Source organism: Aquarana catesbeiana, linkage group LG02 (assembly GCF_042186555.1).
Source record: "Aquarana catesbeiana isolate 2022-GZ linkage group LG02, ASM4218655v1, whole genome shotgun sequence".
In the NCBI taxonomy this organism is placed as follows: Eukaryota; Metazoa; Chordata; class Amphibia; order Anura; family Ranidae; genus Aquarana; species Aquarana catesbeiana.
In genome coordinates this window covers 453,785,796-453,813,080 of record NC_133325.1, presented here as the reverse complement: position 1 = coordinate 453,813,080, position 27,285 = coordinate 453,785,796, and the positions used below count along the sequence as shown (strand labels likewise).

The 27,285-nt window shown below is 45.5% G+C and overlaps 1 protein-coding gene across 1 annotated transcript in view; it reads right to left on the bottom strand.

Moving 5' to 3' along the window:
• LOC141128354 (protein argonaute-3) overlaps positions 1-27,285 on the bottom strand; it is a 259,236-nt gene that overhangs the window by 19,572 nt on the left and 212,379 nt on the right. Inside the window, exon 17 of the mRNA XM_073615598.1 lies at positions 6,084-6,185. Within this exon, the coding sequence (XP_073471699.1) occupies positions 6,084-6,185 (102 nt within the window). The remainder of the gene's footprint in view (positions 1-6,083; positions 6,186-27,285) is intronic.

Below are 27,285 nucleotides of genomic sequence, written 5' to 3'. Positions count from 1 at the left end.
TGGTTATACCAGAATGATGCCTGCAGGTTTAGGTATCATCTTGGTATCATTCTTTTCAGCCAGCGGTCGGCTTTCATGTAAAAGCAATCCTAGCGGCTAGTTAGCCTCTAGACTGCTTTTACAAGCCGTGGGAGGGAATGCCCCCCCCACCGTCTTCCGTGTTTTTCTCTGGCTCTCCTGTCTCAACAGGGAACCTGAGAATGCAGCCGGTGATTCAGCCAGCTGACCATAGAGCTGATCAGAAACCAGAGTGGCTCCAAACATCTCTATGGCCTAAGAAACCGGAAGCTACGAGCATTTTATGACTTAGATTTCGCCGGATGTAAATAGCGCCATTGGGAAATTGGGGAAGCATTTTATCACACCGATCTTGGTGTCGTCAGATGCTTTGAGGGCAGAGGAGAGATCTAGGGTCTAATAGACCCCATTTTTTTCAAAAAAGAGTACCTGTCACTACCTATTGCTATCATAGGGGATATTTACATTCCCCGAGATAACAATAAAAATGATTAAAAAAAAAAATGAAAGGAACAGTTTAAAAATAAGATAAGAAAAAAAAAAAAAAAAAAGCACCCGTCGCCCCCTGCTCTCGCGCTAAGGCGAACGCAAGCGGCGGTCTGTCGTCAAACGTAAACAGCAATTGCACCATGCATGTGAGGTATTGCCACGAAGGTCAGATCGAGGGCAGTAATTTTTGCAGTAGACCTCCTCTGTAAATCTAAAGTGGTAACCTGTAAAGGCTTTTAAAGGCTTTTAAAAATGTATTTATTTTGTTGCCACTGCACGTTTGTGCGCCATTTTAAAGCATGTCATGTTTGGTATCCATGTACTCGGCCTAAGATCATCTTTTTTATTTCATCAAACATTTGGGCAATATAGTGTGTTTTAGTGCATTAAAAATTTAAAAAAGTGTGTTTTTTCCCCAAAAAATGCTTTTGAAAAATCGCTGCGCAAATACTGTGTGAAAAAAAAAATGAAACACCCACCATTTTAATCTGTAGGGCATTTGCTTTAAAAAAAATATATAATGTTTGGGGGTTCAAAGTAATTTTTTTACAAAAAAAAATAACTTTTTCATGTAAACAATGAGTGTCAGAAAGGACTTTGTCTTCAAGTGGTTAGAAGAGTGAGTGATGTGTGACATAAGCTTCTAAATGTTGTGCATAAAATGCCAGGACAGTTCAAAACCCCCCCCAAATGACCTCATTTTGGAAAGTAGACACCCCAAGCTATTTGCTGAGAGGCATGTCGAGTCCATGGAATATTTTATATTGCGACACAAGTTGCGGGAAAGAGACAAATTTTTTTTTTTTTTTTTTTTTGCACAAAGTTGTCACTAAATGATATATTGCTCAAACATGCCATGGGAATATGTGAAATTACACCCCAAAATACATTCTGCTGCTTCTCCTGAGTACGGGGATACCACATGTGTGAGACTTTTTGGGAGCCTAGCCGCGTACGGGACCCCGAAAACCAAGCACCGCCTTCAGGCTTTCTAAGGGCGTGAATTTTTGATTTCACTCTTCACTGCCTATCACAGTTTCGGAGGCCATGGAAAGCCCAGGTGGCACAAAACCCCCCCAAATGACCCCATTTTGGAAAGTAGACACCCAAAGCTATTTGCTGAGAGGTATAGTGAGTATTTTGCAGACCTCACTTTTTGTCACAAAGTTTTGAAAATTGAAAAAAGAAAAAAAAAAATGTTTTTTCTTGTCTTTCTTCATTTTCAAAAACAAATGAGAGCTGCAAAATACTCACCATGCCTCTCAGCAAATAGCTTGGGGTGTCTACTTTCAAAAATGGGGTCATTTGGGGGGGGGGGGGTTGTGCCACCTGGGCATTCCATGGCCTCCGAAACTGTGATAGGCAGTGAAGAGTGAAATCAAAAATTTTCACCCTTAGAAATCCTGAAGGCGGTGATTGGATTTCGGGGCCCCGTACGCGGCTAGGCTCCCAAAAAGTCCCACACATGTGGTATCCCCATACTCAGGAGAAGCAGCTAAATGTATTTTGGGGTGCAATTCCACATATGCCCATGGCCTGTGTGAGCAATATATCATTTAGTGACAACTTTGTGCAAAAAAAAAAAAAAAAGTGTCACTTTCCCGCAACTTGTGTCAAAATATAAAATATTCCATGGACTCAATATGCCTCTCAGCAAATAGCATGGGGTGTCTACTTTCCAAAATGGGGTCATTTGGGGGGGTTTTGTGCCACCTGGGCATTCCATGGCCTCCGAAACTGTGATAGGCAGTGAAGAGTGAAATCAAAAATTTACGCCCTTAGAAATCCTGAAGGTGGTGATTGGTTTTTGGGGCCCCATACGCGGCTAAGCTCCCAAAAAGTCCCACACATGTGGTATCCCCATACTCAGGAGAAGCAGCTGAATGTATTTTGGGGTGCAATTCCACATAGGCCCATGGCCTGTGTGAGCAATATATCATTTAGTGACAACTTTTTGTAAATATTTTTTTTTTTTTTTTTGTCATTATTCAATCACTTGGGACAAAAAAAATAAATATTCAATGGGTTCAACATGCCTCTCAGCAATTTCCTTGGGGTGTCTACTTTCCAAAATGGGGTCATTTGGGGGGGGGGTTTGTACTGCCCTGCCATTTTAGCACCTCAAGAAATGACATAGGCAGTCATAAACTAAAAGCTGTGTAAATTACAGAAAATGTACCCTAGTTTGTAGACGCTATAACTTTTGCGCAAACCAATATATATATGCTTATTGACATTTTTTTTTACCAAAGACATGTGGCCGAATACATTTTGGCCTAAATGTATGACTAAAATTTAGTTTATTGGATTTTTTTTATAACAAAAAGTAGAAAATATCATTTTTGTTCCTGATTCCTGTGCCTGGCCTCTGATCCCGACTTGCTCCTGACCATCCTTATCTGTTACCTACCCTGACCTTGGCTTGTCCCGGATTCTGCCTGTGCATTCTGCTCTAGGCTGCTCTTTTCACCTTTACCGACATTGGCCTGTGACTATTCTTCTGTCTGCAGTCTATGCCTAATCTGCTCGCCCCTTAACGGCCCGGCTTGTCCGACCCTGTATCCAGCTCTTCCAGCCTGCTACAACTCCTTCAGTCCAGCACATCTTCTGGCTCCTGCTTCCTGCTGCACATCCACAGCCTGTTGTCGGCTGAGCCCTGTGCCAGCCGGTTAGCTGTCCCGTATTCTAACATTCTTCCAGTGATATATTTGCTACTACCAATGAAGCAGTTAAAGGGGTTGATTTACTAAAACTGGGGAGTGCAAAATCTGGTGCAGATCTGCATAGAAACCAATCAGCTTCCAGGTTTTTTGTCAAAACTTAATTGAACAAGCTGAAGTTATAAGCTGATTGGCTATCATGCACAGCTTCACCAGATTTTGCACTCTCTAGTCTTAGTAAATCAACGCCAAAGTGTGCATGTCTGCTCAGTGCAGGTGTAGTCTGTAATGGAATAGATGGATGTCCGAAGCCTGAGGGCCAGAGCAGCAGGGAGCTGCAGGTGAGAGTGCTGCGAGAGCTGAGTGTAAGATGCAGGAGTTGCATCAGTGCACAAAGGTGATGTGTGGGGTGGCCTACAGGACCTTGCCAAAGGTTAAGACCTGAGCATCAGTGCTATGAATCAAAGACAGGTGGCTTAAAGGACTTTTGTTTTCAGATTTTCAAATGATGGGGAAAATCCCTGTGAGGGCAACGATGTGTTTCTGAACTTTCTCTTTTCTTTTTAACAAAAGTGGAACAGCAAGGCCAACAAGCCCTAAAACAGTACTTTTAGCATGGACTGAACTCACTGGGAAGCACTACACTTGAGTTAAAAATACACTGCCATATCATGTGTCAATATCTGCCAGAAAAGGTTTGTATGCATAAATGTGGACGCGCTGCCCATTGTTGCCAAATAGAATGTCAAATTTCAACTCATCTGACCACAGAACAGTTTTCCACTTTGCAACTGACGCTTTTAAATGAGCTTTGCTCCAGAGAAGATGGTGGCGTTTCTGGATCATGTTCAGATGTTCTTTTTTGCATGATAGAGCTTTACCTTTTATTTTTGAATAGCATGGCAAACTGTGTTCACAGACAGTGATTTTTGGAAGTATTCATGAGCCCATGCAGTGATGTCCATCACAGAATCATGTGTTTTTAATGTAGTGCTGTCTGAGGGCCTGGAGATCACGTGCATCCAACATTGCGTTTAGGCCTTGTCCCTTGCACACAGAGATTTCTCCAGACACTCTGAATCTTTTGATACTGTGTACCATAGATGATAATATAATTAAAGTCTTTACAATTTTACATTGAGGAACATTGTTCTGAAATTGTTAAATTTTTAGACGCAGGTTTTCACAGACTAGTGAACCTCTGCGAATCTGTACTTCTGAGACACTCTGACTCACTAAAACTGGCCATTGATTGTGCAAAATCACTTGATTACCCCATCAACACAGTCAGTGTTGATGGGGGAATTCCTCCTGTGAAGCTATTGTGTCCTCCAGGCAGGGGGGAGCCGTTCTGACCAGGAGAACACACAGTGATTATTGCTAGCGGCTATAGTCACCGGCAAAGCGACAGGATGGTTATACCCAAGTTGATTGATCAATCAGCTTGGGTACTATCAGCCTGCCTATACATGGTTCGAATGTCGAATCAAACAGTCTATGGCTGGCTTAAGACGCTCTTTTTATACCCAATCATGTTACTGACTGTTGCCAATTAACCTAAGTTAATTGTAAATGTACTTCCAGCTCTTCCTTGTTTGCACCACTTTCTTTTCCAGCTTTTTAGGAGAATTTCTCTTCTGGCATACTTAGACAAGTCAAACAACAATAGTTTAGCATGTTTGGAGATGGAGGGAGTCGTATGTAGATACCTAATAACAGCAATACATGGTCCAGGGTCAGGTATCTTTAGTGCCTTAGCCAACCTGGTTATGACTTTTTGTCAGTAATCAGAAAGCAAGGGACAGCTCCACACCATATTATAGAAAGTGCCCATAGTATTGCAACATTTGCTGCAGAGCTGAGAAAGAGTGGGATCAACATGATGCAACTTTTGCGGGTAGAATAAATCCTAAAATGTAAGATGTAAAAGTAAAAAAATGTAAGATGTAAATGTAAAAATTTCTACTGGATACATTTATCCCGAGCAGATAGCATCAGTTTGGTATATTGGTCCACCACATCCTGCCACTGCCTGCCACTCCTCTTCAGAAAGAAAGGGAATGCCATGTTTCCACTTTTGAAAAAAGCAAATGGGTCTTAGCATCGTGGTGAATTATAAGGTAGGCATAAGCTGAAAAAAATAGCTAGTCAAGATCAGGGGCCCTTAAGAGAGATTCTAGTGAGCTCTGCTCGAGGATAGAAGGTTGGGAAAATTGGGCTGTACTGGTATATTGTAGTTGGAGGTACCTAAAAAGAAAGTACCAGTTAGGAAGTACAAACTCTTCCCTTAATAAATTAATGGAGCAGAGTTCTCCCATTGAAAAAATAGGACTAAAAGTGTGGATATCTGCTCTCCTTCAAATCAAGGAGAGAGGGACACTGCAAAAATGAGAGAGTGGGATTTTCCCCAAACGGGGGTATTGAGAGAGTAGTTCATAGTCAAAGGTCCACTTAGGAACCATCTTCAAAGCCCTCACAGACGTCTTCACAGGTTGGATATGGGACTGGGTGGAATGAGATTCCCCTATGTGCTAAAGATTGAAGCATTTGTGGGGATCCTTTAATGGATCTAGGGCATGGTTCCTATTAGGGAGGGGAAGCCACTAGTATACAGTAACCAAAAAAGATAATATAAACCAGATAATAAAAATAGAGATTGAATAAAGCCAGGCCAGCTTCATCCATGGGAAACTGTAACTTAGCAAGAGGTAGTCTAGGTTGTTTACCTGCCCGTAGAAAGGACGTAGAGATGTCATCTGTCATGCAAAATATCTTTAAAGGAACCCAAAACAGGGGACTGACTAAACATATGTAAACTTGGAAGAAATTTTTTTTTAAATAAACTTGCCCTGCCCATCTTTTATTGTTTTTAATCATGGCTGGACCATCACAGCAACATAGGGAAAGCCACCTTACCTGTATTCCAGCATGACTGCAGAGGTAAAAGTCAAACTCATATGGATGAGTTATATCTGTATCCACCGTCGTCCCAGCTGGTATGTTGCCACTTCTTCCAACCTAGTGTAAAAAAAAAAAAAAAAAAAAAAAGGTGTAAATAACAGAGTAGGATATGGCAAGTTGTCTGAAACAGGTCATTATACAGTAATCCAATGGCATACTAATGGAGGTGTGGTCGGCACTGGGTACAGGCCCACTAGGGGTGCTGCGGCTGCCTGACTAGGCTTACAATGCAACCCCCCAATGCTGTGTTTCACAAGAAAGAAGGCGGCCACAGCACCCCCAATGAGCCCACACCTGCTGCTTTAGTGAGAGCAGAACTCACAGTATGACAGGAAGTCTCCTCCCTTGTTTTGCCCATCACTCAACTTCTCTGCCTCATTCTAAGCTGCCGCTATGTTATCTGGTGAGTGAGCAGGTGGGTAGGGAAGGGGCGTTGTCAGTTCTTACAGTTCTGCAGGGGGAGGGGGTGCAGGCTCAGTCTGTGCTGGAGGCAGAGGGGGTCATTCACACTAGCAGTTGAGGGAGTGGGTGGTCTTAGGTTTTATTTAACTGCCTGTGCTGCTTTTATTATCCATTTCATTTGTATTTGGGGGGATGGGGGTCAAACTGAAAATATTAAAATATAATTAATTATTTAATTAATTAAGGAATCATATGTACGATAAAGAAATAGGATTTTTACGTCATACTTACCTGTAAAATCCTTTTCTTTGAGTACATCATAGGACACAGAGTCAGGCTAATATTCATTACCTGCTGGGTTATACTCCATCATTAGGTGAATGGACACTGGTAGACCAAAGGTCTTTAGACAGGAAGTGATCCCCATATAACCACTCCCATACAGGAAGTACTTTAGCTTTGTAGCAAGCACTAAATCCTCAAAAAAGGGGAGGGATCTCTGTTTCCCGTGATGTACTCAAAGAAAAGGATTGTACAGGTAAGTATGACGTAAAAATCCTATTTCTTTATCGTACATCACGGGACACAGAGCGCCATAGTAATAACTATGTGGGTTATCGGCCACTTTTAGGTGAATGGACACTGGTATAACCAAAAAGGAAACAGGAAGTGCCCCTCCCTATATAACCCCTCCCATACCGGGAGTATCTCAGTTTTTTCACCAGTGCCTAAGGTGTTGGTCACGGTTGATGAAGTGCTAAAAGAGCTCTGCTAAGTAATCCCTGATGGGATCAAGGGGGTGTGCAAACTGATCCATCTAAAGTGCTTGAAAGCCAAATGGATGGTACCCGGTACAAGAAGAAATTAGGTTTTTGCCTGTATTGCTTCTCTCAAGTGATGATTCATTTGATCTTTCTGGTGTGAGTATGGTGTGAGTATGCGATGCCTTGCCTGTGTTTTGCCGCTAGAGGGTGTAAAAGCTACATACCTGGCTTCCAGCATTCCATGCTTCCCCTGTGATGTGCTCAAGTGTCAGCAAAGGCTTCCTGCGGCAGCATTGCTATTTCTCCTGCTCTGTCAGCCATCAGTAAGGGTTTGGAGGGACCATCCACCATCAGAGAGGTCAGGTTCCCCCCTGCTGAAGATGCGCGCGCGCCCCCCGCGCGATCTGGTCTCCCTACAGGGCCGGCTATCTCCGCACAGAGTTCAAGAAAGGAATCCTTAAAAGGGGCGGGGCCTACGTCTAGGGGGGGGGGGCTTTACACTCTGGAAGTTTCTGGTTGGCTGACAGAGGGACACAGAGCATACAATTGGTATGTAAGCTGTATGGGTGTGTGGATAAAGGCATTTTTAAGGGGCACGTTTTACTCAGCATTGAGACTGAGCATTTATAGCAGCATGTTATGTAATTGCTAGACTAAAGCTCGGCAGTAGATGCATTTTGTTTAGTACTAGGTCTTCCCCCAGGAGGGGTAATTCATCAGGGGGAGAGCAAAGTCGCTGCAGTCAGAGTCAGAGGCTCCTAGTCGCACGCCACAGTTCCATCCTCCCCTGAAAGACCTGGAGCATCTGGCGAATCTGAGCCATTTTGTCTCACAGGCATGGTGGCTACCTCCAACGTCCCAGCCTCTGCATACTTTACTAAGGACGCTTTGGCTATGGCTGGTTTGGAAGGGAAAATAGCCAAGATGTTAGCGTCTTCCTCCCAGGAGGTGAGAAAACACAGCAGACCCCCCCCTTCTCCTGCCCTTGACCTTCCAGTATTGGAGCAACAATAGGCAGATGATATTGGGGTATCTTTGAGAGAAGGGGGTTCTGGTGACTCCTCTTCGGAGGATTCGGCGTCTGAAGAACCTTACTTAATTTTGCAATCACAGAAATTGCTAATCCAATCACTTACGGACTTGGTTCATTCTGCATATAAGTTGCCTACTGCAGAGGTGGAGGATGTTTCCTTCCCCTCCTTGGTTTCGCTAAAACCCTCACAGGTTTTTCATGCTTTCCCTATGCACCCGTTACTGGAGCAACTGATTTATGCTATTGGAATCACCCAGATAAGCAGTTTTCTTCTCCTAAAAGATTTTCAATTCTTTATCCTATGGAGAAAAAGTTTTCAAAGAGATGGGATTTGCCAGCAGTAGATGCGGCTATCTCCTCTGTGAACAGGAGTTTAACCACTTGACAACTGGGCACTTAAACCCCCTTCCTAACCAGACCAATTTTCAGCTTTTGGTGCTCTCACATTTTGAATGACAATTACTCAATCATGCAACACTGTATCTATATGAAATTTTTGTCCTTTTTTTCACACAAATGGAGCTTTCTTTTGGTGGTATTTAATCACCGCTGGGTTCTTTATTTTTTGCGCCGTAAAAGAAAAAAAGACCGAAAAATCTGTAAAAAAATACATTTTTCTTCATTTCTGTTATAATATTTTGCAAATTAGTAATTTTTCTTCATATATTTTGGCCAAAATTTATACCGCTACATATCTTTGGTAAAATTAACCCAAATCGGTGGATATTATTTGGTCTTTGTGAAAGTTATAGAGTCCAAAAGCTATGGTGCGAATATCTGAAAATTGATCACACCTGAAGTACTGACGGCCTATCTAATTTCTTGAGACCCTAACATGCCAGAAAAGTACAAATACCCCCCAAATGACCCCTTTTTGGAAAGAAGACATTCCAAGGTATTTAGAAAGATGCATGGTGAGTTTTTTGAAGTTGTCATTTTTTCCCACAATTCTTTGCAAAATCAAGGTTTTTTTTTTACTTTTTTTTTTTCCCACAAAATTGTCATATTAGCAGGTTATTTCTCACACACTGCATATGCATACCACAGATTACACCCCAAAACACATTCTGCTATTACTCCCGAGTATGGCGATACCACATGTGTGAGACTTTTACACAGCGTGGCCACATACAGAGGCCCAACATGCAGGGGAGCACCTTCAGGCGTTCTGGAGCACCCAGGCCAATTCTGACATTTGTCTCCTACATGTAAAAATCATCATTTATTAGCTAGAAAATTACATAGAACCCCAAAACATTATATATGTTTTTTTTAGCAAAGACCCTAGAGAATACAATGGCAGTCGTTGCAACTTTTTATCTCGCACGGTATTTGCGCAGCAATTTTTTTAACGCGTTTTTTTTGGAAAAAAAACTGTTTTGTGCTTTACAAAAACCAAAACAATAAAGTTAGCCTAATGTTTTTGCATAATGTGAAAGATGAAGTTACGCCTAGTAAATAGATACCCAACATGTCACCTTTCAAAATTGCACGCGCTTGTGGAATGGCGCCAAACTTTGCTACTCAAAAATCCCCATAGGCGACGCTTTAAAATTTTTTACTGGTTACATGTTTTGAGTTACAGAGGAGGTCTAGGGCCAAAATTATTGCTCTCGCTCTACCGATCGCAGCGATACCTCGCATGTGTGGTTTGAACACCGTTTTCATATGTGGGCGGGACTTACGTATGCGTTCGCTTCTGCATGCGAGCACACAGGGACAGGGGCGCTTTAAAAATTTTTTTTTTTTTTTTTTTATTGTTCATTTTACTTTATTTATTTTAGTTTGATGCTTTTTTCCAAAAAAAAAAATTTTTGACCACTTTTATTCCTATTACAAGGAATGTAAACATCCCTCGTAATAGGATTATGGCATGACAGGTCCTCTTTACAGTGAGATGTGGGGTCAATAAGACCCCACATCTCACCTCTAGGCTGGGAAGCCTGAAATTAAAAAAAAAAAAAAAAAAAAAAAACGATCCTGGCTTCGATCGTAGCGGTGAGTCGGTAGAAGCGCGGGAGGGGGGGACATCCCCTCTCGCCTCCCGTAAGAACGATCAAGCAGTGGAACACTGCTATGATCGTTCTCATGGTGTAGGGAATCGCTGGCTGAAAAAGCTGATATCTGAATGATGCCTGTAGCTGCAACCATCATTCAGATATCCCCGCACAAATTCAAGGATGTTGTATGATGGCCGGCGGGCAGGAAGTGGTTAAAACACTTTTTTTTTTTTTTTTAACACAAAGTTGTCCATTTATACAATATTTCTACCACATAACATGTACATACCAAAAATGACACCCCAAAATAGATTCTCCTGCTCCTCTTGAGTACGGCGATACCCCATGTGTGAGACTTCCACAGCCTGGCCACATACAGAGGGCGAGTACAGCTGAGCATGGCTCAGCATGGCAGGGTATGGCGGGGTATTGCGGAGTATGGCGGGGTATTGCGGAGTATGGCGGGGTATTGCGGAGTATGGCGGGGTATTGCGGAGTATGGCGGGGGCATGGCAGAGTATGGCGGGGGCATGGCAGAGTATGGCGGGGGCATGGCAGAGTATGGCGGGGGCATGGCAGAGTATGGCGGGGGCATGGCAGAGTATGGCGGGGGCATGGCAGAGTATGGCGGGGGCATGGCAGAGTATGGCGGGGGCATGGCAGAGTATGGCGGGGGCATGGCAGAGTATGGCGGGGGCATGGCAGAGTATGGTGGGGGCATTGCAGAGTATGGTGGGGGCATTGCAGAGTATTGTGGGGGTATTGCAGAGTATTGCACAGCATTGCAGAGTATTGTGGGGGTATTGCAGAGTATTGCACAGCATTGCAGAGTATTGCACAGCATTGCAGAGTATTGTGGGGGCATTGCAGAGTATTGTGGGGGCATTGCAGAGTATTGCACAGCATTGCAGAGTATTGTAGAGTATTGTAGAGTATTGTGGGGGTATTGCAGAGTATTGCACAGCATTGCAGAGTATTGTGGGGGTATTGCAGAGTATTGCACAGCATTGCATAGTAGTAGGGATGGCTGAGCATGGATGGATGGATGGATGGATGTCTCTGTGCAGCGCTGTGGGCACTACACATACAGCCCACAGCGCTGCAGACATCCATCCATCCCCCTCCCCACTCACTGTGTACCGATCGGTACACAGGAGGGGAGGAGAGGAACCGGCGTCATCAGATGACGCCGGTCTGTTTACATGTGACCGCGCCGTCATTTGATGGCACGATCACATGGTAAACGGCCGCGATCAGCGGCCATTTACCGTGATCCGTGATGCGCCGGGTCCTCTGGACCCGGCGGTCACGGATGTGTTCGGGTGCGCGCCCCAGGGGGCGAGCGAGAGGGGAATTCTGGGAGGACGTCATAGTACGTCCACCCAGAGTTATCCAACCGCCCTGCAGCCGTCATTCGGCTATGGGCCGGTTGGTAAGTGGTTAACTTGTCCAAGTGGACAATGTACAAGTATTTACTGATCCAGCTTATAAGAAGTTGGAATCTCTACTTAAGGCCTCATTTGCTGTAGCTGGTGCAGTAGTACAACCTGCAGTGGCAGCAATAGGCATCCCTTCGGGATGAATTCAAACAGGTTTTTAAAAAAAAAAATTAAAAAATAAAAAAGTTCCTGCTCAAACTGAAGAGGCCCAAGGTTAGCGGAGCCATCTAGGGCCCTATACTTTGCAGTGGACACTATCAAGGATTTTATCCATCAGGCATCTCGCATTGCACTCATGTTGATACATATGCACAGGATTCTGTGGCTAAACAGCTGGTCAGCCGAGTTACCATGCAAGAAGCTCTTGGCTGAGCTTCTGTTTCATGGAGAAAGGTTGTAACCTCTCCTTAGATGTCTGGGGCAACAGCCTCCAGGCAGTCTCGACGGCCTCCACCATCAGGGGCAAAGGATAAGCCTCATAACCAGACACAGGGCTACAAAAAGCCCTGGAGTCAGAAGTCCACAAAATAGAGTTCCAAGGCCTCTTTGTGAAGGGGCACCCCTGCTCGATTGAGCGGGGGGAAGACTACGGTGGTTTTCAGAAACTTGGCAAGAGGAAATCCAAGACAAGTGGGTCCTCTCTGTAGTAGCTCTAGGCTACAAACTAGAGTTCCAAGAGTTTCCACCATTTTTTTTCGAAGATCAAACGTTCCCAAGGACCCAGTAAAGAAAAAGTCCTTATTTCTGGCACTGGACCGATTACTGTATCAGGCAGTGATAATGGAGGTTCCCTCAGAAGAGAGGGACATGGGGTTTTATTCAAATCTCTTTATGGTACCAAAACCAAATGGAAATGTCAGACCCATTCTAGATCTCAGGAATCTGAATCACTTCCTAAACATCCACTCCTTTCGAATGGAGTCGATTTGGTCAGTTGTTTCCACCCTACGGGGAGGAGAGGTTCTAGCATCCATAGATATCAAGGATGCGTATCTACATGTACCAATATTTCCCGCTCACCAGAAGTTTCTGCGGTTTGCGGTAGAGCAGAGCCACTTTCAGTTCGTGGCTTGCCTTTCGGGTTAGCCACTGTTCCTCGACTGTTTACAAAAGTGTTAGCCCCAGTACTAGCAAGACTAAGGGGCCAGGGTATAGCAGTAATAGCATACCTAGATGACCTGCTACTGGTAGGTCAGTCGGTAAGAAGGCTGCAGTATTTGGGCCTGGTCATAGACACAACCCAGGAAAGGGAGTTCTTGCCTCAGGCAAAGGTCAACGCTCTAAAAGAGCTGGTCCATACAGTAAAGAAGGGTCCTTCCATTCGCCTTTGCATGAGATTACTAGGGAAGATGGTAGCTTCTTTCGAAGCAGTTCCCTATGCCCAGTTCCATTCAAGACTGTTACAACACAGTATTCTGTCTGCTTGGAACAAACAGATCCAAGCCTTGGATTATCCAATGAATCTGGCTCCAAAAGTACGCCAGAGTCTCAACTGGTGGTTGATAACCAGGAATTTACAGAAGAGGAAATCCTTCATTCCAGTTTCCTGGAAAGTAGTAACTACGGATGCCAGCCTATGGGGCTGGGGAGCAGTTCTAGAAGAGACCATGGTTCAAGGGAAGTAGTCAGAGTCTGAGAAGACCTTGCCCATCAATATCCTAGAGATTCGGGCAGTACGTCTGGACTCTAATAGCCTGGTCGTCCAGGTTGCGGAATGCTCCTGTCCTGATACAATCTGACAATGCCACAGCAGTGGCCTATATCAATCACCAAGGGGGCACCAGAAGCCACGCTGCCCAAAGGGAGGTGGACCATATTCTGTCTTGGGCAGAGAAACATGTTCCTTGACTATCTGCAGTATATATTCCAGGAGTGGAAAATTGGCAGGCAGATTTTCTGAGCCGTCAACAGTTGTTGCTGGGAGAATGGTCTTTACATCCCGATGTCTTTTTGGCCATATGCCAAAGAAGGGGTACGCCGGATGTAGATCTATTGGTGTCCAGGTTCAACAAGAAGTTGGACAACCTTGTGGCGAGAACAAGGGATCTACTTGCACTCGGAGTAGATGCGTTAGTGATCCAGTCGAATCAGTATTCACCGATTTATTCTTTCCCTCCAGTTCAGCTGCTACCACAGCCGCTTCACAGGATCAGGGAAGAAGGGAAGCCGGTAATCCTAGTGGCCCCCGGCACGGCCCAGAAGACCCTGGTATGCAGGGATCGTGAGAACGGCAGTAGGGGAGTCTTTGTCTCTTACAACTCGTCCAGACCTGCTGTCGCAGAATTCCATCCTGCCTTACAAACGCTAAATTTAACGGTGTGGCTATTGAAGCCCACATTCTAAAAAAATCGGGGGCTTTCAGGCTCTGTAGTAACCACCCTGATTAATGCCAGAAAGCCGGCCTCAAGGACCATTTATTACAGGGTTTGGAAGGCCTACGTAACTTGGTGTGAAACCAAGGGTTGGCATCCGCTTAAGTATGTCATAGGAAGAATTCTGGCCTTTCTACAATTAGGAGTAGAAAAGAAGCTGGCCTTGAGTACAATCAAGGGTCAGATTTCGTCCTTGGCAGTGTTTCCTAGCCACTTGCTTCGCACTCTTTAGTCCAGGCATTCATACAAAGGGGTAACTCAGATAACTCTGCCAGTTAGAATGCCCATGGGATTTGAATCTGGTTTTGTCGGTGTTGCAAAGACATCCCAATTATTACATTCTCTCAATGTAGCGAGAGCAATTAAAGCCTATCTGAAAGTGACTGCTCAGATATGAAAAACTGATGTTTTGTTTGTGTTGCGGGAAAGTGGATTCGTCAGGTGATTAGTCAGGCTTATGGCCTGAAAAGAAGGGTTCCTCCCTTTAAGAATAAAGCGCACCCTACCAGGGCAGTGAGTGCTTCATGGGCAGTGCATCACCAAGCCTCTGTGGCTCAGGTTTGCAAGGCCCGCTATTTGGTCGTCAGTACATACATTCACGAGATTCTATCAAATGGATGTAAGATGGCAGGAGGACCCCGCCTTCGGGCGCAGTGTGCTGCAGGCAGCAGTATAAGTCCTCACGCCTGGTGGCGGCTATTTGCTTTGTGTCTCCCTCCCCTCGGGTGGCAATGCTTTGGGACATCCCACATAATTATTACTATCGTGCTCTGTGTCCCGTGATGTACAATAAAGAAAATAGGATTTTTATAACCACTTACCTGTAAAATCCTATTCTTGGAGTACATCACGGGACACAGAGGTCCCTCTCGTTTTATTGGGATATGTATATATTGCTTTGCTAGAAAAACTGAGATACTCCCGGTATGGGAGGGGTTAAATAGGGAGGGGCACTTCCTGTTTCCCTTTTGGTTATACCAGTGTCCATTCACCTAAAGGTGGCCTATAACCCACATAGTTATTACTATGGTGCTCTGTGTCCTGTGATGTACTCCAAGAGAAGGATTTTACAGGTAAGCTGTTATAAAAATCCTATTTTTCTTATTCATCATCATCATACACCATGGGAAACAGAGTCAGGCTAATAATTATTACCTACTGGGATGTCCCATAGCAATAGCCTTGAGGTGAGAAAGACACCCTGCCAAACAAACAATAGCCATCAGAACTTATACGGCAGCCCGCAGTACACTGCAGCCGAAAGCCGAATTCTCGGCTGCTTAAACACCCACTTGATAACATTTTGTGAACGTATGCACTGAAGACCAGGTAGCAGCCTTACAAATCTGAGCCACAGATACCTGATGGCGAAAAGCCCAGGAGGTTCCTACACCCCTGGTAGAATGAGCTCTCACCCTAAAGGGAGGAGCTTTATGTTTCAGACCGTAGGCCTCAAATGACCAATTGACAGACCCAATTGGTAATAGAAGCTTTGGAAGCTGCCTGCCTCTTTTTTTTTTTTTTACCAAAAGGACCCAAGAAAAGTCTGATTCCCTGATCTCCACAGATCTAGACAGATAAACCTTGACTGCCCGGACAACGTCCAAAGAATGCAGTCATCCCTCTTCCACCGAACGAAGCTGAGAGAAAAAAGAAGACAAAATAATGAAATGAAAGGCCAGGACCACCTTTGGCAAAAAGGATGGAACAGGTCGTAACATGACTATGTCATGGTGAAGGATCAAGTACGGTTCCCTGCATGAAAGGGCCGCCAACTCCGACACCCTTCTAGCCGAGGTGATAGCCATCAGGAGGGCTAGCTTACGTGACAGCAAGTCTAATGGAATTTCCTTAATAGGTTCAAATGGTTGTTTCTGTAACACAGACAGCACCAAGTTCAAGTCCCAAGGACACATAGGTGACCTAATGGGGGGAAGCAAGCGAGTTGCCCCTTGAATAAAGGTTTGGATCAATGAATGGGAGGCTTAAGGCCTTTGGAAGAATACTGATAGGGCCGAAACCTGACCTCTGATTGTACTCAAAGCCAATTTGATTTCCACAGCTGACTGTAGAAAAGAGAGAATTCTCCCAATCACATATTTCCGAGGATGCCATTTTCTGGCTTTACACCAAGCAACACAAGTCTTCCAGACCTTATGATAAATCTTCCTAGTGACAGCTTTTCTAGCATTCACTATAGTAGACACCATTGGTCCCAAGATGCCACGGTCCTTTAACACCCTGGCTTCAATAGCCATGCTGTCAAATGTAGAGACTGTAAATTGGGGTTTAATATAGGACCTTGAGACTGTAGATCGGGGCGGCGTGGAAGCGTCCATGGCCCATCTATCGTCAGTCTCACAATCTCTGGCAACCAGGGCCTTCTGGGCCAGGCTGGTGTCACCAGAATGACTGGAACTTCCTCTCTCTGAATCCTGTGCAACAAATGTGGAAGGAGAGGGATCGGAGGGAAAGCATAAACCAGGGAGTACTGGCTCCATGGAACCATCAGAGCATCTGCTCCAATTGCCAGAGGATCTCTTGTTCGAGACACAAACTGCTGTAGCTTGTTGTTGAACCTGGATGCCAGTAGGTCGACCTCTGGCCATTCCCAACGTTGGCAAATTTCCTGGAACACCTCTGGGTGTAGGGACAATTGCCCTGGGCAGATCTGCTGGCAGCTGAGAAAATCTGCCTTCCAGTTCTCTACTCCCGGGATATGGACTGCCGATATCATTGGCACATGTCCCTCTGCCCAGGCTAGTAAGTAGTTCACCTCCTTCAGAGCTGAACGACTCCTGGTACCCACCTTGGTGGTTTATATAGACCACTGCCGTGGCATTGTTGGACTGAACCCTGATGGGGCACTCCTAAAGCTCCACCACCCAGGACCGTAATTCTAGGACGTTGATGGGCAGGGTCTGCTCTGTCCCTTACCATTTCCCCTGCGCTGTGAGCCTGTCTAAGGTCGCTCCCCAACCTGAGAGACTGGCATCTGTAGTCAGTACTCTCCAAGTTACCGGGAGCACAGGATTTTCCCTTTCGCAGGTTCTGATCCTGCAACCACCAGTTTAGGCTTAAGGCATGCCTGAGGAGATAAGCACATTGGATAATCCAGGGCTTTTCTTCCTCTGTTCCAAGCCAACAAGATGTCTTGTTGTAGAGGCCTGGAATGGAACCGGGCATAGGGCACTGCCTCTAAGGAGGATACCATCCTCCCTAGAAGACTCATACAGAGCCAAATGGAGGGTTGTCTGGTGCCCCTTATCTGACGTACCTGATCCTTCAGGGCACAGATCCTTAAGGGTGGCATTAATACTCTTGCTTGGACCGTGTTTAAAATCAGACCTAAATATCTTAAGACTTTGAGCTGGTCTCAAGGCTGACTTTTCGGTATTTATGATCCAGCCTAAGCTTTTCAAATACCTCACTGTGTATATTAGGCCCTGTTCTAGAGCCTATACTGAATGATCTCTGAGCAGGAGGTCGTCCAAATACCCGAGCACCAGGATCCCTTGGGCCCTTAAAAGACCCAGTACTGAAGCTAGGACCTTTGTGAACACCTGGGGAGCTGTAGCAAGCCCGAAGGGTAGAGCCACAAACAAAGTGACGTTCCTCTACTGCAAAATGTAGGAACTTCTGAAGATAGGTATGTTCAAGTACGTGTCCTTTATATTGATGGAGGCTAAAAAGTCTCCCCTCTGGAGTGAGGTTACTACTGAACGGACAGACTCCATCTGAAAGGACTGTATAAATGGATACTTGTTCAGGGAACTTCGGTCCAAAATGAGCCTCGTGTTCCCGTTTGGTTTCTGAACCGTAAACAGGTTTGAGTAAAACCCTGTGTCCCTTTTGAATACAGGAACCTCTACAATCACTCCTTGATACACTAGATGATGTAGTGCCTGAAACAATAAGTTTCTTTTTGGAGGATCTGAGGGAACACTGGATCTTAGAAACCTCTGAGGGGGAACCCCACGTAACTCCAGCTTGTAACCGCGAGATATAATTGAGGTGACCCACTTGTCCTGAATTGTTGTTTTCCAAATGTCCGCAAAGTGCAGCAGCCTCCCCCCCCACCCGATGAAGTGGGGGCGTCCCCTCAAAAGGGGGGCTTGGTGCTGGGTTTAGAAGAATTTTGGACCCAGGGCCTTTTCTGGCCTTGGCCTTGCGGCTTTCCCCTGGCCCTAGCACCCTGTTGGCGGCAGAACCTCCTTGACGCTGAGACATTTGAGGAAGCAGTCCCTGGGTTTTTAAACAAGGAAGGTTTCGTGCTTTTCTTCACGGGAAGTAGAGAACTCTTCCCTCCGGAAATCTTTTGGACATATTTGTCCAAGTGATCACCGAATAAACGTTCCCAATGAAACGGGAAACCAACAAATAACTTTTTACAAGGAAGCTCGGCTGACCAGTTCTTAAGCCATAAAAGTCTGCGCATATGTACAGACAAGAGAGCCAGATGAGAAACCTGCTGTATTGAATCCTTTAAAGCTTCAACAGCAAAACAGCGCTCGAGGGATATCTGTCTTACTTTCAGGCAGATCATCCTCCTGGTTAGGCCTATCAGGCCGTTAGACCTGATCCTTTACGAACTGGCAAATACCAACTGCTGCAACAGCTGGCTGAATAGCTGAACTGGCCAAAGAAAAGGAAGCTTTTAATAATAATTCCAATTTCTTGTCAACAGGGTCTTTCAAGCCCTGTGCATCATCTACCGGACAAGTTAAGTTCTTGTTTAAGGAAGAGACTGCTGCATCTATGGCTGGCATGCTCCAGAGGCAGACATCGACTGGATATCTTCTTGTCCAGATTGCTCGGAAGCAGACTCATCTGCCGGGCACTCCCCCGAATCCTGAGCTTTCAGCTTTTCCCCATCCTCAACCCATTCCTGCTCCAGACTAGGAAACTCCGGGGAGGGGGATCTGTCATGCTTCCTGCCACCCCGTGGGACGGAGGCAATTATGTCAGCAATCCTGTGCTCCAACCCAGCTAGAGCTGAGGAAGGTTCATCCTTAGTGATAAAGGGTGAAGCAGCAGCGTTGACTGTAGGCACAATACCAGATAGGCGCAGCGGCTCAGATTGCCTGGGAGCCTCTGGCTTTTCAGGGGATACAACACTAGGGATATGACTAGGTTCATCAGGAACTACTGATGACATAGATGTGCCCTTCCCTATGGTGTTAGTCCCACTCCTCTTTTTGGAAGACATTCAATGCCTGCAAACGAAGAGTACTTGGGTGTAGTTAAAACACCTCAGAAGGGAGACCCTTTAATAGGGCTCACCAAGCCCCTATGCAACAATCCTGCTAAGCACCTTTAGCCTGCCAAGCAACACCAGGTGACTCACATGACCTGGGTAAGGAGAAATGAACCACTGCAAGTGTCTATTCAGAGCCTGCTCTGTGTCCCACAGCTGCCTTCTGGAAGCACCAGATGCTTGGCCCGCACAGTTTAAATAAGCTGAGTGTATGCCGGAAAAGTGTGTGAGCACACCCGGCGAGCGGGTGTGACTGTATTCGCGTACGACGCAAATCTTTATGCGCTCAGATAAAGGCTATGGCGCAGGTGTGGCGAAGCCGTGTGCGCCATGGCCGCCAAACAAACTGCTGACAAACTCTTGCAAACGCACGTGCTCCATGGCGAACCAAGGCAAAATGACGCACAGTCGTGCACCATCATACAGGTAAAAAACAGCCAGACACAAGCAAAAAAAGGCACACTTTGCAAACACCCACAGCTAGCCCAGAACTCCCCCATATGGTCACCGCACACAGATGTCCAGCCTTTAGATAGCTTGACTGATTGTTACAATCACTGGGACACCCTACAATAATAATATAAAGGGGTTTCACTTACCCATCCAGGCGCAGGGCCACTTAGAGACTAAGGGCCCAATCTTCTCCCTTCACGGCGGGTTCCTGTCACTTGGACCTTCAAGGACTGGGTACCCTTTCATGTTTAGGGTCCACTCCCTTGGACCAGTACAGCACCCTGCAGGAAATGTCTTAGCGCTGTAGTGTCCAGGATTTCCACTCCGCAGGGTCCAGCGCCCGGAGACCACATTACAGGTAAAACCTTGCAGGATCTTGAGTCTTCTTTGCGAGGCTCGGGTACCATTTATCTAAGCTTAAAAGCCCGTGTCAAATGTATCCGATCGGTCAATCCCTTGATTCATTTTTGGAACGGTTTGTGGGACTAGAGACCTGGATCTCAGAGAGCTCAAACAAACCGTGCCATCCACCTTGCAGACACTGGTAAAAAAACTAAAGTACTTCCTGTATGGGAGGGGTTATATAGGGAATCACTTTCTGTCTGAAGACCTTTGGTCTACCAGTGTCCATTCACCTAATGATGGATTATAACCCAGCAGGTAATGAATATTAACCTGACTCTGTTTCCCACGATGTATGAAAAAGAAATATATATTTAAAGATGGATTTTGTTATCTTTTGGAGGTTTGCATACTATACTTCGCATACTATCTAGACCAGAACAGAGTTTTCTTGTGGGAATCTTGAGCAGTGGATGATTCACTGTATCTCCAATCTAAGGGAGCCTGCACAGTTCCAGCACAAATGTCACGGTGGCGTGGGACAACGTGAGCCTTTTTCTGTTAAGTAACCACAGAGAAATTACCTTTCTAGCTTGTCTGTAAGACATGAATTCAATAAAAACTGCAAGTCAAAAACACTTGTAGTAACAGATATATAGGCAGCTAAAGTTTAAATTTCAACTTATAAATTGACCTCTAAAAGTTCAGCTTTGTTCCCCTCCTACTGCCGCTTGAGTTGTGTTCTTTAAAGTAGCTAGCAGTCTCACTGATCAATAGGGAGATCTGGGAGGGTGTAGGGCCAACCTTATTTTATCAGGGAAAGACTGGGTTTACATATACTCCTGCTGCCTATATCTCAGCCTCTAAGGCCTGTTTTGATGGTTTTACTAAAGGCAACTTTTGCTCATGTACAGATGGACAGAAATATAGAAAAGTAAAGTAACAGCAGAAAAATAGGATTTTGTCTGATCTGTAAAATCCTTTTGTTGGAGTATGACACGGGGTGGTAATTATGGAAACAAAGGATTATCCAGCAGCATTCAGGTGACTGGGCACTGGCAAAACAAAGCTGTAAGGCAGCATTGATTAACTCCTCCCAACATGCCTTCAGTTTTGTAGCAACGAACAAGAAGAGAGGAACACAGAGACAGAGGGAAGGGATCTGTGCCTGTGATGTACTCAAAAAGGGTTTTGACTTCACTATAAACTCCATACCTTTGAGTACAGTAGAGGATATAAGCTGAGTATTCCTAGACCCTGGGGTTATAGGCTGGTACCTTCAGGTGATTGGAGGTAAAGCTTTTGAGGACACAAACTCCCATGCACCTCCCCTATAACCCTATCCCACTCCATGAGTCCTCAGTTTTGAAGCAAGCAATGCAGAGTAACCCATGAACAGAAGGGAGGGTGTCACGTGTTCTGGACTCCAAGATATAGAAATTACAGGCAAGTCAAAATTTCTTTATCTTATAAATACATACAGTACAGGCAGAGTATTCACAAACCCTGGGAGGTCCCCCAGCAATGAATGAAAATTGTCAGCGACAAATAGGCAAATGAAAAATGTAACAGACCCAACTTCAGAGGGCTGCTGCAGGATTTTTGTGGTCAAAAGCTGCATCTGCAGTGGACTGGACATCCACTGTGTAAAACTTTGAAAAGGTATGAACAGAGGACCAGTTGGCAGCCTTTCAGAGCTGGGCTACAGTGGCTTGATGCAACAATGCCCAGTAAACTCCCACCAACCTGGTGGAGTGGACATGTAAAATCTCAGGAGGAGAATTGTCCTTCTGAGAGGCAAAGCGCTAGCGATCACATTTTTTTTACCCATCTTGCAAAGGTGGACTTGGAAGCAAGGTGTCCCTTGTATGGTTCTAAGGACAAACAGGGAAGGAATCCTCTGTTTGAAGCTATAGCTTTGAGGTACACTAGTGGCTCAATCTACATTCACGCAATGAAGAGAGATTTCCTTTGAATGCTTTAGAGCAGGACTAAGGATGGTAGGATGTTCATATCTAGGTGTAAGACAACCTTGTCTTTGTCAAGAGGGATGGCTCTTTACAGGAAAAGCAGCCAATTCAGAGACATTTTACAGATGTGATAGCAACCAAAAAAGTTACTTTTTAGGATACGCCATCTAAGGGTATATCCCTGATGGGTTCTAGGGGTTGTTTCTGCAGGGCAGAGGGAGCTAAGCTGAGCCAAAGGAAGCACAGAGTGCTGCAACTGGAGCTTAATGTAAGATGTACCTTGAAGAAAAGCATTTACAAGGGAGAGCAAAGCCAGAGATCGTTGACAAAAAATGGACAAGGCCGAAACCTGTCATTTCAGTGTGCTTAAGGCCAAATTCTCATCAAGACCTAATTGTAGGAAGGCCAGAATGTGAGGCACAGAGAAATCTCTGGGATTGAAGTGCCTGTGTTCACACCAGGCAAAATAAAAAAAAGGAAGATTTCCTATCAAATACTTATTGTAATTTTACTTTCCTAATAGAATCCATGGAAGCATATGTTTGGGCAGCTCCGCCCTTGCTCCTGCTCCATTGGACCCCAATCCCATAAATATTGAGGCTGAGCCAGAGACCCCATTTCATAACTAGCCTACTCATACGACTACGACAGTGCCAGGGTACCCTTGCTTCAATGGAGTCTATCAGGAAAGGAAAGTTACAGTAAAGCCTGGTACACACTAATAGTTTTTTGCCGGGTTGAACGAAAAAAAAAAAGCTGACAGCTCAGGTCGGAGCCGCTGTACTAACGATCTGACGTTAGTACAGCCCCCCCCCACTAAGATGTTGTGTTTGGGGGACGGCCCAAGCCAGAACACTCCAATCAGTGCTCTCAGCCAATGATTGGGAGGAAGTCGGCTGCTGGTTTTCCAGCATGGTGTTGGACCAGCTGACGTACACACGGGCCGAATGTCGGTCGTTTTTCACTAAACCGCTTGATGTCTCCCAACATTCAGCCCGTGTGTACGTATTTGGTAGGAAATTTTCCTTTTATTTTTCCTGATTGACTGCATGGCAACATACATTCAGGAACTAACTAGCCAAAAAAACAAGGGTGGGATACCGAAAAAAGTTTTGATTATAGCACTTAGCCAACAGAAACCTTACAGCTAAAAATTAACAGGATAAACAAGCAAGCTTCGTGAGCCAGAACAGCATTAGTGAAGGACCATGTAATCACCTTACAATTATTCCTGCCACCCTGTTACAGGGAGTCCACAAAGTTTACACACTCCTGATTGAGTATGCTGTCAACTCTTTTGTAGAACCCAAGCGTTAACCCCTATAAGCCAGTTGCCTAACCGGCACGACTAAACAAAGCTGTAGCCTGTGAACATGCTCAAAGTAACCCAATATCCAGGGCATGGGGAGCTATATTTTTGCTCTCATAGGATGCTGTAGCTATCTCGGATTGCATCCAAGTATGATTATAAACACTACCAGTCCTGGGCAGAATACCAAAAAAGGGTTCCTCATAGCCAAAGGCACAAATACTGGCCTAGATGATTTCTAAGACATCACATTAGTTTGTGGTTCAGTGTGTTCTTGAACCTGGAAACCTTTTCATGTCTGTGTCCCCCACCTGTGACAGAAAGCTTGAAATGCCTCCAGGTGAGGAAACTGTTTCCTGGGGTCCAGGCATTGACAGCTGAGGAATTTCCAGACCATCAGGAGAAATACAGTAATTTTTCCAGTTCCAGCACCAGACTGGAGATCCACCATGCCAGGAAAAGCCTAATTATCCTGAACAGGTGTACTGCGTGAGTCAGAGAACCTGTTTGTCCCATGCTGCCAAATTGTTGAGGTGCAACAACCTGAAGTGAAATTGAGCACATGGGGCGGCACCCAAGGATTTCATCATTAAAGTGGAGCCCCACACCAAAAAACTTAAAGTCAGCAGCTACAAATACTGTAGCTGCTGACTTTTAATATTAGGATATTTACCTTTCCAGGGAACCCATGTTGTCGGCACCCTAGCCGATTTTCCAAACGGCTTTCGGGGTGCTGCCGCCGCCATTCCTTGTGAGGGAAACGGTCAGAGAAGCCCTGCACTTTGTGAATGGCCTGGCGGGGGGGGGGGGAGGGGGTGGCCGAACTTCCGGGGGACCTCGCCGTGGCAATAGCAGACAAGCAGAGCTTCCTTTTTGAGTGGAGCTCCGCTTTAAGCTTATAACCCTCAAGCAAAAATAAATGGTGGTGAGACTCCTGGACTGTAAGGTCTGAACTAGGGAGCACAGAGACTTTAGATTTTCAGGAGGAAGAAAGACCCTGGACAGGGCCCTATACAGAATTAGGTCCAGATACTCCAAGCAATGGGTCAGATCAGGCACTGACTTCTAAAGATTCTGAAAATCTGGTGGACATTGGCTGATAAAGCCTATGCCAACTGTTCCCTCAGAAGGAGGTTGTCCAGATATCCCATGATGGGGATACCCTGAGAGCGGGGCAGGGGCAGCACCTTGGTGAAGACCCAAGGCTCAGCATACCAGCTAAAAGAAAGTGAAACAAATTGGTAACATTGCGTATCCCACAAAAAATAAAAATAAAAATTGTTCACACCCAAGGGTTACCTCCTCAATACAATTTTCAAATAGGTATAAAACATTACATATCTCTCCATAAAACATCTATAAAAAAAAAAATCTAGCCTCCCCCACAAAACCCCACCCCTCCCTCCCAAATAACAATAGCCCACTTACACTAAACCAATCCCCCCCCCCCCTAAAAAATGGGACCACTGAACTACTCCCCATCAGAACTGGAACCAGGAACCACATCCCCCTGAAAAACAAGATGATACCCTGAGACACCAAAATGCAATAACCACAGATGTATTGGAGCCAGTAGCTCCCAGTGCCCTGAATGAGGAGCTCGCACCTTATAGCCACAATAGGCAAATGCAGTAGCTGAACAGATACAGGGATAACTGTGGGCAGGGCTGGTGCAAGGATTTTTGACACCCCAAGAGAAACCTCATTTTGCCGCCCCCAGCCACCCCCCGGCCCGGCCCTGAATCCACCCCCTTTGCCCGAGTATCAGTGTGACAGGAGCCGGCGCTAGAGGAAGCATGCAGCTGCAGTAGAGAGCACTGATCATAGAGGCGCGCAGGGGATGTTTGCTTCCGTTTCATCAGGACATGTCCTCCAGTGCTGCGCCTCTATAATGACGCTACAGAGCGGCTGCCTGAGTAACATGCAGCAGAGGCATCCCCTGCATCTCCCTAGATGTGCACGCTTTATCCCAGCAGCGCCCACTAGAGGTCACAGAGGTAACATTTATTACAGAGGTATTGATAATACAGCACCGAAAACTTGCGGAGACGGAGAGTAGGGAAACCAGCGGTCGGACGCCCTAGGCAGTAATGCATGCTATGCGGCCGCCTAGTTTGCCTAGTGGTAGCACTGGCCCTGACTGGGGGTCAGTCTGGCTACTGGGTGACCACTGGAGAAATTACAACCTGAAAAGGTAATGACAATGCCCAGTCCATAAGAGACTTGAAAAAGCAATGATCCTGTCAGGAAGACTACAGCAAGAGATAAGGGGATACTGACAGCTGAGGAATGTGGGAGGTCTCTCAGCGGAGATAAAATTACACCATAGATCATCCCATGCAATGCCACTCGAGTTGAGGGGGGAAGCCAAATAGCATTTCCTGCAAGCAGTATACAGACAGTCAAAGTAACAGAGAAATCAATGGTTACATCCAATCCGGCCAGTGAATGAGGGGATCCTGATGCTCTAGGTATCCCGTACAAACTGCCGATATGATCGGTCATGTAAGGTGTGTGTACTCACTGTCCTGCTTCCTCAGATGGTGCTCAGGTAAGAATGGGTGATCACATTCATCAAAAACTCCACACAAACCAGCCAGGAGGCAGAACTGGGCCGGCTGTGCTGTGGATCATGCAGATAAATCAGCACATGTGAAGCTCCTCAATGCGTCCCACAGGCATGTCCTTCCTCATTAGACTCCAAAAGTAAACCGAGAGCCATTCCTAGTGCACACTTGTGCAACAGATGGTGTTCATTTAATTCTCCAGACAGCAAAGATAGCATAAATAATAGATCATCCAATATATGGTTAGTCCCGTGCGGATTGCTTCATTTGGTTCCTCTCAAGCGATAGAGCATGTGGTGCATCGAGGGGTATGAGGGGGGTGTTATTGTTCCTGTGTCTACATATATTTTGTTCCTCCCAGAACTTTTTCAGGACATGAGGGTTCCTTCCCTATTGCTGAATATAAATGCACTTAAGCTCCGCCTATCAGGTGTCACATCAAAAGGCAATCATTGTTTAAAGGGAATCCACTAACAAATTGTGCTATAAAACCAACGCGTGTTCACTCATGCTATAAGAAAAATATACATAAAAATATACATTATGATTAAAAATGCATGGCTGAGATGAGCGCCCACACACACATGTGCCTATGTTCATGGATTTACCAGATCAACTCTGGCCATAATCCAGTGTAAAGGATATCTCTAAATCCTTCAAAGATATAGATCCAGGTTATATCACGTGGTGTCTCGAGATTAAACTAACTACAGATGAGGGCAAGTATATGCATACATTCTAATCCACAGAGCATATTAAGATTGGGGCCAAGTATATGAGAAGGCTATATAACAGGGGTAGGCAACCCCCAGCACTGGTGCCACAAGCAGCACACAAAGCCTCTTTTGCCAGCACTCGACTCCCTCCCCATCAGCAGAGCAGTGCAGGGAAGTGTCAGTGAGACACTAATGCATTCTAATTTCAGAGTTCCCCACGCCGCACTTGCACTGAAGGGGAGGCACTGTTCCCCCACACATTGTAAAAGATGGGAAACATTGTTTGGTTCTCTAACCTTGCTGTAGCTGCGATCGTCAGCTTTTGTGATGGGGAAGAGATTGGGTGCAGTTCTGCTGGGGGGGCGGTCCCTGTTTCCAGGAGGAGGACTGTCATTGGCCACTGCTAAAGCTAGACAGAGTACTGCTAGGCCCGCCCACCATCTGGAGGAAGATGACTCGCCTGGTTGCCACTACCAATCTCAGAAAGAAGGTATTTCACTGTGATTGAGAAAACCACAATCAGGTGACAGTTT